General features: G+C 47.2%; 1 protein-coding gene across 4 annotated transcripts in view; it reads left to right on the forward strand.

The window, feature by feature from the left end:
* The window catches only part of pou6f2 (POU class 6 homeobox 2), a 51,452-nt gene that overhangs the window by 2,688 nt on the left and 33,386 nt on the right, over positions 1-15,378 (forward strand). For all 4 annotated transcript variants that reach the window (XM_052054344.1, XM_052054343.1, XM_052054346.1 and 1 more), the window contains 2 exons: positions 11,712-11,812; positions 14,780-14,999. In XM_052054344.1, coding sequence (XP_051910304.1) covers positions 11,712-11,812; positions 14,780-14,999 — 321 coding nt within the window. The remainder of the gene's footprint in view (positions 1-11,711; positions 11,813-14,779; positions 15,000-15,378) is intronic.

A 15,378-nucleotide genomic window follows, 5' to 3' on the forward strand; every position in this document is an offset into this window, starting at 1 on the left:
CGCTTTCTCTCAATTTTCACCACTTGATTTGCTATTCATTTTGGATATTATTTTTTCTTAACACCCCCGCCCACCCTCCAACTCGCTGCCACAACTATAAATGGTAATAATTGTTTTAAGATGATTTCACTAGACCTCTGCGTAACCTTGTGTCCTTAACGTTAAACAAAATGAGGAATTATAGATCAACTAAAACAAAACTAAACAAAAAAAAAAAAGATACTTTATGAACATTATTTTGAAGTCTCTTTACGTTTCCTGTCATCATTGTTAAATACCTTTCCCTGACATGTCTCTTGAGGGTTTGTTCACTGCAGGTCATAAGTCCTGTATTGGGAATCTGTGTGCCTGGTGCAAAAAAAAAAAAGAACATTGAGTATGTACCCCCCCCTCCCCCCCACACGCACACATGCCACTGCCACCTATTGTTCTGCGCAATTACATTCGATTCTAGTAAAAATGTGTTCCCTGGAGTGAACCCCCACCCCCACCCCACCATCCCCCACAGCATTGCAGTGCCACCCTCTGGGGGGTGGGCGGGGGGCCCACCCCACGATTTGAGGACTGAGTTACAAGAAAATGCACATGACGTATGACACGCTCACAAACATTGATTGACATGCCACCTGCATAAATAAAATAAAATCATGCCGTAAATCGTTGCGCTATTTTAAAGCAATTCGGGTTCAGGGGTTGAAGTTACGGCCATTAACGACATGTTTCAACGTTCTCAAAATGTCAGAGTGACACTTATTCCATCCCTTACACAAATTTTTGCCAAATTTTGCCACCAAAAAAAAAAAAAAAAACACTACTGCGCTCCTGTAATTTAATGCCTTTTTTTTTAGTGGTACAAAGAGAGCCTTCAAGCCTTTTTTTTTTTCTTTTAAACTACCTGGTGTAAAAAGTGAGAACGGCCTTGTTTTAGGTTCTTCTGATGGAGCAAAGCAGACCTCAGCGATGACAGCAGAGGCCGTGTTTGTCCAACAACAAATTGTGAACCTGTCGAAAGAGCGCGCTCCACCTCCTCCTCCTCCTCCTAAAAGCCGGCCTGTGCAAATAGTCTTCCACTTGAGCTAACAGGCGCTATGAAGCACCGCAAACACGCCGCCGCCGCTGCTGCCGCCTTACATTTTATTCCCGAGCAGAAGTCCTGGACATTAGGTGTGGAAAGCTGTTGTTAGTACGAAGGTAGACATTTGCGCTGTTTTTTTTTTGGGGGGGGGGGGGGTTGTGATGTGTGTTGCAGCTTCTGTCTTCACTCCTCAAGTCAAATCTCCCTCTTGCAGACATCAGCCGACAAGATAATAAGACACTCACGATTCCACATTGTGTTGGGCGAGTGGAGGCTCATCTCTTGTCAGTTTGCATTTAGTCGTGCGAGGATGTCATGATGAACATCACGTTGTCAAAAGCAAACCAGCCCGGGAAGGACAGCAGGGCTCATCTCGCGCACTTAGTGTCGGCGCCAAATGGGCCACACTTATGCCCATTGCTACAAAATGGTGAGGCGCTTTTGCGCAAGGTCACCCACAAACGCTACCCGCGGCTTTTTATTTGAATTATTGGGCAGGGCGAGTCATACGGATGAAAATACACATCCGTGGGTATTATTAGAGCGAGCTCTTTAAGCTTTGTTTGCAGTCCCGATTGTTCAGTTTCCCAAGCTTTCAGTGTTGCGATGTGGCTGACACCAGTTTAACGGAAAGCGTAGAGTCGATTTGTTAAGGTAGAATGTCAGCAAACCCCCGTAAGCAGGAAATAGATGATGAATTCTGCCACTTTGATTTGAAATCAGACGTTTTTGGAAACAACCGAAAGTCGTGGCAGCCGCGCCGCACTGCCCACAAAAACCGATATTACACGATTATTTGGAAGCATTTATTTTAAGTTTCATTCATTTATGAATATGGTTTCGCCATCATTTCAAGAAACAAACCCAAAAGAGACTCCCTCAAGCCCCCTTGTTCAGACACAAGCTGATATTTTCAAGTCACTCAAAAAATGTCTGTTTACGATTAATTCCTACTAAAAAGTCCATAGTTCGCCCCCCCCTAAATGCTCTATTTCTGCATATTTTAAGCCAGTTTCAGTTTCGGGGTGGAACCTAAGGCACGTGAAGTCCATTTTTCAAGAAACTCGGCGTGAGTTTTTATTACTTGTGTATAATCAGTTTCCTAATGTGAAGTAATAAAGTGGCGCAAAGCAGTTGTAAATGGATACAAGTCGAGAAAGCAGGTGGCACACACAAACTAATACACTCACAAATGCGTATTGCACTGGCTACTGGTGTAGCAAGCTCGCTCATCGTGTAGCGTGGAGCTCACTGACGTGTGTAGCACGCTTGCTAATGCGCCCCGTCTTGGCATGAAGACGAGCGCTACATGTTCTTGAGTGAAGGTCGTTTGGTTTCATGTCGACTTTGTGCACAAACTTGTTTTTGTCTTGTCAGGAAAGTAGGAAGCAAATCTAATTTCAATGTTAATTCCGTCTGCGTGTGTGTGGTTGCGTGTGTGATACGCCAGTGTAGCGTGCTCTCGCTAATCCAATACCGGCGAGCCTTTAATGTGCTGCTAACAAAGCGGCACAGTCGGTGGCAGCGAACCGCAATTCAAGCAGCACAAGTCGTGTTTTTTTTAAATCTTTTATTTTTTTTTTTAGGGGTGCGCACGAGGGAGGTGGGCTGGGGGTTAGAGAAATGACACGTCTGGTATTTGACTGGTGTGGCGTGAAACCGGAGACGCATCCCGGCAGCCCGTGTCCTTCACCGGCCTTTTATTATTTATAACGTTGGCTCTTTGAGCAATGACCAGTACTAATGCGTAACCTTCTGTCCCGCCGGCTGATTCTCTTCCTTTGAAAGCAAAAGATCGAGGCGGGAGAAGTGGGTGGATGGTGGATGAGGCGGGCGGGCGGGGCGCAAATAGCGCGGAGAGGGAGTATGCGCGTGTGTATGTGATCCAGGGAAGTTATTATGTTTCTCCTCTTTTATATCTCAAGATGTGGAATAACACCCTGATGCTGCTTTTCGATTGAATAGCATTATGGGCTTCAAAGCAACACTGTTTACACACACGCGCGCACACACACACACGCACACACAATCGTTTCCGCCAGCAGAATAATGTGCTGGCATGATGGGCAAAAATATTTGTTTGTTGGGAGAAATAGGCTTCAAAAGTCAAACAAGACTTGGCCAGTCTGTGGTTTTCCCCACCATGTTGTAATTTGAAAGCTGTTCAGTTTTGGATTTGTGGCATTTGAGTAAAAGTGATTAAAAAAAAACAAAAAAAACTGTAATTTCCCCAAGTAATTGTTTACTCCACAAACATGCCCGACTAACAACAAAAGCAGCTGCTTTTTTTTTTTTCTTGGCAAATGCGCTTTAATTTTATCATCAGAATTTGCAAGCAGGGTGGATTCAGGGCTTGGAGTTGCAGCGTTTCATAAAAATGCTGCCAAAAAGACTCGCTAACTAGTCACTGCACAAAAGTGGACCACAAACACCGAAAGCAGTCAATTTTTCACCACCGATCAATCGGCTATTTTTCATGGTAATTTTAAAGCCGTTAGCTTTCAAGACTCGGTTGTTATGGCATGTCACTTTGACAAAAAACATTTTTTTTCAAATATACACCCACAAATATGGCCACCAAAAAAAAATGGTACATTTTCACAACTATGTTTTTTTGGGGTGGGGGACATAATTTAAACACAGTCCAAGTTCTGGTTTCAGAATTCTAAGCACGAACCCCCAACGAATTTCCTTCTCTTTTACGCCAAATTCGTAAGCAGTCATCATTCAGGGCTTGCAGCTGTGACATCCTGCATTTGAATTTAAAATGATTTTCTTTTCTTTTTTTTTTTAATGTGTCTCTGTGCCACTCATGAGACACTTTTAACATGCTTCAAATCTTCTGTGTGTCGCTTTTCCGGAACAACAATTTGAATTTGCCGCTTCTACCGATCCAGATTACACAGTGGGGCCGTTTGTATCCGTTGACATTATGGCGCCGCGCCGCAGTGATCCATTGTCATTACAGGCTAGCGATGGGAGAATGGATGCGGGGGAGGGAGGTGGTGCGGGGTCGCTTCGACCGAGAAGGAGGGCGGCCTTTGAGGGACAAGGGCTTGAAAGTGGGACATAGGCAGCATTAGGGCTGCATCGCCTGGAGGGGGCCCGGGCTGATGTGTCAGCTATGACATGTGAGTGTCTAGCCCACCACCACACACACACACACACACACACACACACTTGACGGCAGACTATCTCTCACACCCCGCCGGCTACTTCTAAATGTCCTGCTGAATGGACAAAGAAGCCCCCAAAATGTGCTGTTTTATGGCCACGACACAATGAAGCTCATACCCACTGATGCCCAGTCACCTCATTAGGGACCACACATCCTACTTTCTTTTGCTTTGTATTTTTATTTTATTTTATTTTTTTGTTTCTTTGGAATTGAAGGCATAAGAGATTTCATTTATGTATGATTTTTTTTTAAAGCATGTCAATGTTGGAGCCTTTCCTAGCATGTAGCATTACAATCATGCCTCATAGAAAGGAAGTAAAGTTCAGTCCATTTGAATATTTTGCCTCTTTAAATCACTTTTGTCGTGCGTGTGTCCCTTTTTAGGGACGACTGTTACCGTTTGGGACAAAATCCGCACACACACACACACACACACACACACATAGAGACATATTTATCTATATAATACACAACAAGTAGTGTGGTCCTGGGCTATCGCTGCCATCTTTTTGGCTGGAGGGCTGCGCAGGGCTACGGGCAGCAGAATCCTATTTACAGCAAATAGCATTTAAGTAATGCCGAGAGAGGGAAGACGAGGGGGAGGGCGAGTGCCGCCGGAGCAGGCGCCTCCTAAAAGGCTTACGGCGCTCCAAAGCCGCTCTTCATCTCACCCTAAAAGGATGAAGCACCATTTGGATTGTTATTCGCCTCATTCAACCCTCAGCTAATCAGCTTGACATTGCTTGGGGAACCAGGAGGACGCTCTGTAACAGATGCGCTCGTCTTCAAAATGTCCCGACGTACGCCTCGGAAAACCCTCTTCCACTCGCCATCACGCCGTCTCTCCTTCTTGACCTTTGAGATGGGCTCCGGTGCCTCTTGTTCCTGTCCCCACTCCAGGGACAGGTAAGAGCGCGGGGCCCGGAGCTCTTGCGCGCCCGAGAGCTTTTCGACCGGAGCCGGGCCGGGCCGGCCGGCGAGCGAGAGCGTCAAGTGGCTCTCCTGCCACCGCCGGCGCCGTTTACACGCAGATCGCTCCTCAACAGGCGGCTTTCCGTCTGCCGCGCTGCAATTGTCTCTTGTTTACATTTCAACGAGAAAGCCATTACCCCGTCCAATCAGTCTCACCTCTGCTTGCCCTTGCCTTTGTCCTTGTTCTCCAAAGGGGGCATTTAAATGACAAGCACGACATGTGCTATACATGGCAGGCCAGGTCTCGGCTTTGGGAGATGGGTCATTTTCTACAGGAGCAAACTTTTGAAACCATGCACTCCTCCTTCTCAAAAAAAAAAAAAATTGCATCAGTGTACACTACTAGCCAAGAAGTCACTTTCACTTTCAAAAAGGTTGCTGAGCACGACTTTCTGTCTCTCTCTTTCTAATATGTGACATTGCAATTGTTGAGGGGGAGCAGGGCGGGGGGGGGGGGGGGGATGAATTTAAATACACTTGATTAATTGGTGGATTGCATAATGGACTCTAAAAATATTCACTAGTATCATCTAATAGCTCGAAAGTCATCAAGAAACGTTTTTAGTTCAGGTGGCATCGTCTGCGTTTCTTTCCAAATGACCTCGCAATAAGATGCCACCCGCCTGCTGCTGCTGTTCAAAACCCTCCCTCACCCCCTTCTCCATTTCTAAATTCCATTAATTCCACCCTTTGGTGGGTATAATGAATCAGTTAGTCCCCCCCCCCTCACCCCCCTCCCCGCTGACCCACTGGCTGGCACGGTGAGTAACGCTCAAACGCCTCTCGTGGCTGCTCACCCCTGCCGCGGCTCTTCATTAAGGTAATGACAGCTCCTCCGGCAGCACCGGGGACCATAATGTGGCTAATAGTGTTACGCGATGCTCCCCGGTGGCCCTGACTTCTCCCGGCCTGGCCTCAAAACTATATTAGTCCCCTATGTGGTCCGGTGGGAACCGTCCAGTGGAGCGCGCCGGCGCTTATTGGCAGCACGTGAAGCTGTTTGTTATTGTTGGGGGCTTTGGTGGGGAGTTCATTCGTATTCTCCGCCCACTTGGGTGAATAGTTGTTGTTGTGTGTAGTACTATTGTGTCGTGGTGCCTTGACATACAAGTGATCCAGACCAGAGTTTTTTTTGAGACGTGAGCGATCATTCAGCCGATTTTATAGATTTATATATATATTTTAATTTCATTCATTCATTCATCTTCCGAGCCGCTTGATCTTCACTAGGGTCGCGGGGGGTGCTGGAGCCCATCCCAGCCGTCTCCGGGCAGTAGGCGGGGGACACCCTGAATCGGTTGCCAGCCAATCGCAGGGCACACAGAAACGAACAACCATTCGCGCTCACACTCACACCTAGGGACAATTTAGAGTGTTCAATCAGCCTGCCATGCATGTTTTTTGGAATGTGGGAGGAAACCGGAGCACCCGGAGAAAACCCACGCAGGCCCGGGGAGAACATGCAAACTCCACACAGGGAGGCTGAAGCTGGAATTGAACCCGGTACCTCTGCACTGTGAAGCCGACGTGCTAATTTAATTAATTTAATTTAATTTATAAATGACCGGGAGCGCTCGCGCACGGTCACGCGAGAACTGAGAGAACCGCGTCATTGTCTCAGGAAAGAATGCCCCCCGGCTCGTCTTTCACAGTTAATTGAGCACATCTGTCCAATGAGCCCAAGCAACAGAAAAGTCAATTCATTAGCTAGTTTAGTTAATGGCCATCTTAACTATGTGTCAATTTCCACCACGTCCATTTCCGAATGGGCCTGCCTCTTAAAATGTAAATTCCGCCCGCCGTTTCAGCTCCGTTGGGAGCACTTTACCTGACGTCACATCTTCTCAGCTGACACTTTCAATCACGTTCAAACGGTGGCAGTAGAGAGAAAAAAAAAAGACTGTCCGCGACTGTATGGGTTTGTTTACAAGTGGTGCCATCAAGTCGGAACTACCCGTGACACCTTGGTGAAAAGATCCGGGGGCCGCACACACCGCCATGCTGCATTCCTGCCGTTTGCGTTCAATGTTCTGCTGTATCCACACTACCCCCCCCCCCCCAAACGCTGCATCAACTTTTCAAGTGCTGTCGACCAAAATCGATGGCCAAACAATCTGGGGCATTTGGCTGCGGTATTGATGGAATGTTTATCCTTTATGCGTCAACGGGGCAACACAAAGTGGTCGCAATCAACGGCAAAGGACACGTTTGTTCGCATTAATAGATTGTTTTTCTGATTCTTTATTCAGCTGCCAGCGGCACCGTACGCAAACCAGAAGGGGAAGTTTCGAGCGTTGACTTTCACACGACGGATTTTTACAAAGCTAAGACCCGAAGATCATTTATTCGTATGAATTTGCTTAGTAATTACGGCGACTGCTGTAAATCAGTTAATTTTCGCATTTAGGCACGTCATTAGCATGTCGTTGCGTGCATGTAAATTCCACTGGCGCGGTTTGTGCATTGCCAAACGGTGACAGTGATTGACAAGTTGTTAATAGCAAACAGCCGGGCACTTTGAAAGGGGCCATTATCAAAATAGGGCTCGGCGGCCCGCCGTGAATAGCCCGCCAATCGTTAGCAGGGCCCCTCTCGCTCGCTCGCTCACTCCGCTACATTTGACAACTTACATAATGCATTTCCACTAAAATAGCTTAAGTGTTACGGCTTCTTTTATGGGCAGAAATTGATTCATAAATGCAGCGAGGCGAAAGCTAACCCGGACACAAAGCTTTCAATAACGCCCATTTTATTCCCAACGTCAATGTACGAAGCGGCTGCATTAGACAAGGTGGCATGCTGATTGCTTTATGAAATCCAGGCTAATTGTTTTGCGCCCGATTCCTTGGGGCACCCTGCATTAAGACACGCGCGCAGGCACAGGCACGCACACACATACATGCCCAGGGTTGGAAGTACCTCTCCAGTGGCCACTTTGTTGATCAATGAGAGGGAATTTAGACGCCGGCGGTTGCAAAAGCAACCGGCGCAGTAAATGTCAGCCTTTGCGCTTTGTCACACGTCGCAAAGTGAAATCACGTTGCATTTAAATACATTTCCTCCCAAAGTGTCTCCTCCGTGTTACTGTCACAGCCGGAAAATGATCTGCAGATGGAGTCGCAGCAGCGGGAGTGACAGTGTGATTAAGGGTCGCTTGTACTGTCGCCGCAGACATGAGAGCGCAAACGCCGTCTTCCCTAGATTAAATCTTTTATCTTTTCATCCAACAGATCCATTTATTCCATTTCCCCCCCGCCCCGCCCATCGCAGATGAAGGCGTTCTTTAGAGTTTGCGTTCTCGTATTTATTTCCATCTAGAATCTCTTTCTTGATCTTTATTTTTTATTTTTTTTTACCTCTTAAGATCCGAAACCTGCATCCAAGTTTTGAGCATAAAAAGATCATTGCAGATGGACTCGCTGCCTATTTTGCGCAAGGAATTCCGCCCACCCTGTCAGGTGCGCGGGTATTCATTTCTTATTGATCTCTGCCCAAGCGATAAACATGTTAACCATACTGAAATTGTGAAAAGGCGACGAGGAATCCTTGGATCAGACACGATGGATTTTTCACCGCTGCAGTCATGTGTGCCGGCCTATTGATGTCTTCATTATTAGCAAATGAATGTCTTGATTCAGATCATTGGCTTTTGTGGCCGTGCTTTAATTGACGCCGGTGAGATAATCGAATGGCATGAAATGTCACCGTCAAGGCGGCGGGCTTCGTTTGATGTTCTCACAGTTTTATCTCGGTTATTTGTGAAAAAAAAAATAATGTTTGGAGAAACCAGCGTATGCTGTTCAGCCTTTCATTTGTTTTCACGCACCATAAAATGAATCCGCTTATTGTTTGTTCTTTCCATTTTCAGTTTACGAGTTAAAAAAAAAAATTGAAAAGATCAGAGATTTATTTTTTTAATGAAGTGCAATAATTTTTTTAAAATTTAATTCCCAATTTAAAATAAAATAAATCTTTGGTTCAGGTCAAAAATAGAAAATGAAAAAATGGGCTCCAGGGCTCAAGTAAATTTCTTGAGTCATATTGAAGTGATGGAAGTTTGGTCACGAGCATTCGTAAAGTTTTGCCTTTCGCGTCTGTGTGTTCGGATCCAACAACTCATTGTCATATTTGATGGTTTTCAGAAAACAAGAAAAAACAAATTTTTAGCAAATAAATTGCTATTATGTATTGATTTTGATGTTTAGATGTCTTTTTTGATTCTACACGCCACAATCCCAGTTACGTATTTTGATTTTTTTTTTCCAGAGTTAGGGTTAAAAAAAAAAAACAAGGCTGGCACGGAATTTAAGCACAAACGGCGAGTGCGCCGGGCGGGGCTGCCGTAATGGCGGACGGAAATAATTGGTGAAAGGAGACGCGCTTGTCAAAAAGCGTCCACGGTCCACCGAGAGCCGGCGGTAGAAAACCAGCAAGAGGAAACAAGCAAGCAAGCAAGCGTCTCCCCGTGGGCTTGCGCATCCAACGCTTGAGGTTCATGTGATGGGTCACGCCATTCACCAATTATTTGGATTTTATGGGGGAAGATGAAGTGATTTTACATGGCGTAGGTTGAGTTTAAAATGCCTTGCATAAATACACTTGACAGGCAACGAGATCTCGCCGGTGAAAGTTATTCAATGGAACATTTGATCGTTGCCCTGCCTGTTCAAAACGAAGACCCGTTCGTCTGTGAATAAATAAATAAATCGAAAGCTGCGGTCTTCTTTTAAAAGCTGCGCTGGTCCATTTAGGAAAATCAATCTTTATGCTGAAAGGTGATTGTATTTTGGTTGAAATTCATTGCCGCTGCGTTGCTCTTTAACAAGGGTGTGTGGCTTTCAGTCACATTTGTGCACGCTTGACTTGACCCCCCCCCCCCACCCACCACCACCACCACCACCACCCACCCACCGCTGAATCCACTTTATCCCCGGGGAAGAAAAAAAAAAAAAAAAAAAGAGCTGCTGTGTGAAATGAGAAGACGCGTAGCTCTTGTCAGGCGTTTTGCCATCGGACGTTGAAAGCTCTTCTCGTCGTCTTTGGAAGGATAAGATCACAGCGCACGTTGGGTGTAAACAAGTCCATTTGATTGCGCACGTGAACTGACTCAATCAGCGTGTAACAGTCCATTGATTATTAAACAAAAGAAGTCACCATTTTATTTGTTTTTTTTTGGCACATCAAAGCCAAATGTCCTTTCATGACTGCCCGTCATTATCAGGAAGAAAGAAAAAGTTGCACCAAACGGTGACAATTGCTCACCAAGCAAGACAAAAAAAAAAAAAAGAAGAAAATGTGATGGATAAAAACAACAAAAGGTCTCCTTGAATTACACTCTTGATCATCATCACAACCGCATTCCTCTCCGACAAACGATTCATCAACAAAACAGCAAGTGGAACACGTCGGTTGATTCAGCAGCACCATTTCTTTGTGGGACGTCGTCGCGCGTTAAGTTTTTGACACTTTCATAAAAAACATGGAAACGTCTGGAGGAATCAGCATTTTCTGCCAAAAGCGTGTTTAAGGGGAAATAACCGACAATACTGCTTTCGGGTTTTTGTGAATCTCACCTTCTGATGGTCAAATGGAATGGTGTCCTTCTGTGGGGCTTCCGTGTCTCACAAAGTAATGAGTCCGATTCCCCCCCCCCCCCTTTTTATTGAAAGTAACCATTTTCTGAATTCAAATGCTTAAAAGCAGCATGCTTTCTCAATGTCTTAAATATCAGGTTAAAAAACAGCAACTTATTTAAGTATCAAACTGGAAACGATCCTTTCGGGAATGGTTTCATGTGGAAAGAATGAGGTCAGAGGTCGTCAAGTGGCGCGTCGGCTTTCTTGATGCTGGACTCTTGGATACGATAGGGCGTATTATCCAAATGGAAATCTTGCGTTTTGAAATTTGCCCCAATATTTGTCTCTAACCTGTTTTGTGGAGAAGGACATGAATTCTGTTTTTTTTTTTGGTCCAAGTTTTACTGTCAAGCCCGAGTGTCCACGCACTCGGTGGAAGGGATTCAAAATAATAAAAACAATGACGCATTGGGTCAGCGGGGCCTGCTGAGGCCACCGCTCGCCAGCATGGGCCGTCCTATAACCACGCCCCCCCTTGTGGTGGCGAACAGGTCTGATCGTGCGCCTGGCCACGGGTGCAGCGAGCGCAGGCGAGGGGAAGCGGGATCACAAGGGGTGATGCTCTCCCATGTAAATGGCTGAATAATACGCTCCCCATCTCTCAGCGCTAATCTAGGCCAGCGAGAAGCCGCCGGCGCGCGCGCGGCGCCGTCAATCCGCTCATTTATTCAGCAGGGCAGCAAGTTATTGATGAAACGCTTAAATAGAAATTACGCCCCACCCCACAGCTCGACACCCTTGCCCAAGCCCCCCCCCCTGTCTTTGTGTCTGCACACCACAATACGCACACACTCGCATGACCTCTTTTTGTTTCCTCTTTTTTTTTTACATGTGACATGGAACACGGCAGGAGCCCGCGAAAGTTCACTCCAGTCAGACATCAACAGCAGTCCCACGGAGCAGAGCCAAGTGGGCCAGTCGCACCCGGGGTACGCCGCCATGGGGCCGCAGGTCAGTCAAGCACTTCATTCTGCTCGCCGTTTGCACATACAGCATTTCGGAATGTGTGTTTTTTTTTTTTCCTCTCAATGTACCTGATTTTTAAGTAGCCCCAACATATTGTCGGTCACCAATAAAGCCTGCGTGAATCTCGAGGGGAGGGGGATGCGAAATTTGGATTTTTTTTTTTTTCAAATAGTCTTGATCTATTTTCTTCCCTTCATTCCACAAAGGAAGTCGATATTTTCTCTGCTGAACATTAAAAAAAAAATTATGACTTAGCTTTGTTTTTCAAAGAACCCCAACGACAGATTTGCCCTGCACGCCGTGCGTCAAAGTAGCCGGCTGAATAATTGATGGCGCCGATGTGCAGGAATGAAGCATTTTGTCATTGCAAGGCCATGAGGCTAACAAGGAGACAACGCGAGGTGCCTGCGACCCCCCCCCCCCCGACCCCACCCCCCGGCCTGCGCTAAACACTTCACGCTAAATCAGCCACTGTCTGATCTGATTTGGATTTATTGGGCTGGTGGCTCCACGCTGTTAATTAACATCCGTCTCATTAGTGTCCACATATCAATGCAATTTCCCTTCGGGGAGGAAACATTTGGGCTGGAGAAAAGTCACACCTTACCGATTGTCAAATGGCCTCCTAAAATGGGAACCGCGCGTTGTAAATTCATCCGGAATGTTGACGGAACAAACGAGGTCAATTCCACGTGCTCCTCTGGACCCGCCGCCTCACCGAGTTGGGAAATGAAGAGGAGAAAAGCGAGAAGCTCTCAACAGCCGCCCACCGTCTAACATATGAACGCTGTCAGGCGGGCCGACCCGCATCCCGCAAACACTTTGGAAGAACAAAGGCGCCCCTTAGCGCCCTAACCAATTCTCCTCTCGCCAGATCAATACCTTTGATAGATTTCCCACTCCCGAGCCGGATATTTTCGGAAGGCCCATTATCCGCCGCTAGTTTACCCAACGTGAATCCACCACGCCGTGTGTTGGCGCCGCCGCCTCCGCTCGCTCGCAGTTAGGGTGACAAAAGTCTGCTATTCGGACCACTGTTGGCGATTTCTCAGTGCCCGAACTGCCAGGCGGACACAAGAGCCTCCTCAAACGCCGTCCCGCGGCGTGGGTGCGTGCGCGCTTCCTCGCGACCCCCCGCCTAGGAGACCACTTGTCATCACTCAACTGTCAGGCCTGCCGAGTGCGATTGCCAGGCTGCTCTGTGGAGCGCCGGGCTGAGGAAATCAATTGCCAAGCACACGCACTACTTGTATTTGCCGCTTTACCTTTTGTGGACGTTTAAGGTCAAGAGGTCATTTGAAGTCACGGTGGAAGCAAGCTGGATGTAGAGTACAGGGCGACTTTAGTTCCATTGTTTTTGGATTTCCAGTGGTTCCGACTGAATCCCTGCTCAGGTGTTGACATTGGGCAGACATTCATTCATTCATTCATTCATTCATTCATCTTCCTAACCGCTTGATCCTCACTAGGGTCGCGGGGGGTGCTGGAGCCTATCCCAGCTCTCTCCGGGCAATAGGCGGGGGACACCCTGAATCGGTTGCCAGCCAATCGCAGGGCACACAGAGACGAACAACCATTCGCACTTACACTCACACCTAGGGACAATTTAGAGTGTTCAATCAGCCTGCCATGCATATTTTTGGAATGTGGGAGGAAACCGGAGCACCCGGAGAAAACCCACGAAGGCCCGGGGAGAACATGCAAACTCCACACAGGGAGGCCGGAGCTGGAATTGAACCTGGTACCTCTGCACTGTGAAGCCGACGTGCTAACCACTGGACTACCGGGCCGCCCTGGGCAGACATTATGCACGGAAATTGGGGAAACTCATTTGAGGTGATGTACCTTGCGTCAAATTGGGGCTATTAAATGTACACAATTCAGGTACATTTGCGAGCACAATGATCCAAATGAGGATATTTTGTCCTTGGCGGAGAGTTCTGCTGAGTAAATCAGCCCAGCGTGTGATAATTGGCGCATTGCTTTGAATGTTGTTTCTCGCCGTTTGCTGTTAAAGCCCCGGCAATCTCTTTTTATTTGAAAAGGTCAAAAGGGCACCTTTGATGACACGAGCGCGCCGGATTACATTTACCCACTTGAAAAAAAATAAATCATCGGATGAAAGCGTGTCATGCGGCGGCTAACAAACAGCTTGTCTTTTTTTTTTTGTTGCAATCATCATTCGCTTTTTGTCTTGTGAGTGCTACCGGCAGCCATCGTTTGGAAATGTTGTCAAAGGAAAAAGCCAGTTTCAGGCCTCTTTAGTTCATCGCGTGCAACTCTAGCGGGAAACTATCCATGCCCTTACGTTGAAGATTCCATCACTCCGTTTCTTATTGCGCACACGCAGTAATAATTTGAACAGTATGTTTTGACTTGCCGGCAAGTGTGATGTCGTCTTGTTTTCACATTTGGGGGTTTTAGTTCCCCCGTAAAGTAAGAGAGTTCAAAGTGGCCCCAAACTTTTGCCGACAACCCACTTTCGGCATCTCATCTCCGTTTTGTGCCGCTTCTTTAATTGCTTCATCGAAATAAAGGCGACGCGACATCCCAAATTCTGCAGTCGTCGCGCCTCAGAGGCCGCCGTCGTTAAAGGGAAATATATTTGAAGATGCCCCCCCCCCCCAACATGGCGCTGGCCTCCTTATCGCATCCTTTTTCCTCTATGGCTCCCACTCTTGACTTCACAATGTGAGTGATGCTTGCTATCAGCCGTCGCAAGATTCAAGTCATCAAACTTGTTTTTTTTCCACGCCCCACACTGCACCCCGCCACCTCCACGAAGCGCTGCGTGTTCGAGGCGCAGTTGGCGCCGCTCCAAGAGGATTTGTGCAATCGCAGGCAGACTAAGACATTTTTTTTTGTGCGTGTTCGTTGGTCACATTTGCAACTTTGTCAAAATAACGACATTTTAACGAATAACGAATAACGAAATTTTGTGCGTCCTCGCAGTCGCTGTTGGTGGCCCAGCAGCTAGCCAACGCGGTGGGTGGCGCCATGTCCGGGGCGGCGGCGGCGATGAACCAGCCCATCCTCATCCCCTTCAGCGCCGGCGGGCACCTGAGTGGCCAGCAGGGCCTGGTCCTTTCGCTGCCCGCCACTAACCTGCAGAGCCTGGTGGCGGCCGCTGCTGCCGGGGGCATTATGACGCTGCCCCTACACAACCTGCAAGGTAAGCCTCAAGCAACATTTGAATCCCCCCCATCCCCCCTGCTTTTTTCAAGGGCCTGTTTAATCACATGTAAAACGATTAATCGGCAATTAATCAATTCCCAAATTCAGATTATTTTGACGCTGCCCCTACACAACCTGCAAGGTAAGCCTCAGAAGGCCTGCTGAAGCAACATTTGAATCCCCCCCAGCCCCCCTGCTTTTTTCAAGGACCTGTTTAATCACATGTAAAACGATTAATCGGCAATTAATCAATTCCCAAATTCAGATTATTTTGACGCTGCCCCTACACAACCTGCAAGGTAAGCCTCAAGCAACATTTGAATCCCCCCCCCCAGCCCCCCTGCTTTTTTCAAGGGCCTGTTTAATCACATGTAAAA

This window comes from Hippocampus zosterae, chromosome 20 (genome assembly GCF_025434085.1).
Source record: "Hippocampus zosterae strain Florida chromosome 20, ASM2543408v3, whole genome shotgun sequence".
NCBI classification, from domain to species: domain Eukaryota; kingdom Metazoa; phylum Chordata; class Actinopteri; order Syngnathiformes; family Syngnathidae; genus Hippocampus; species Hippocampus zosterae.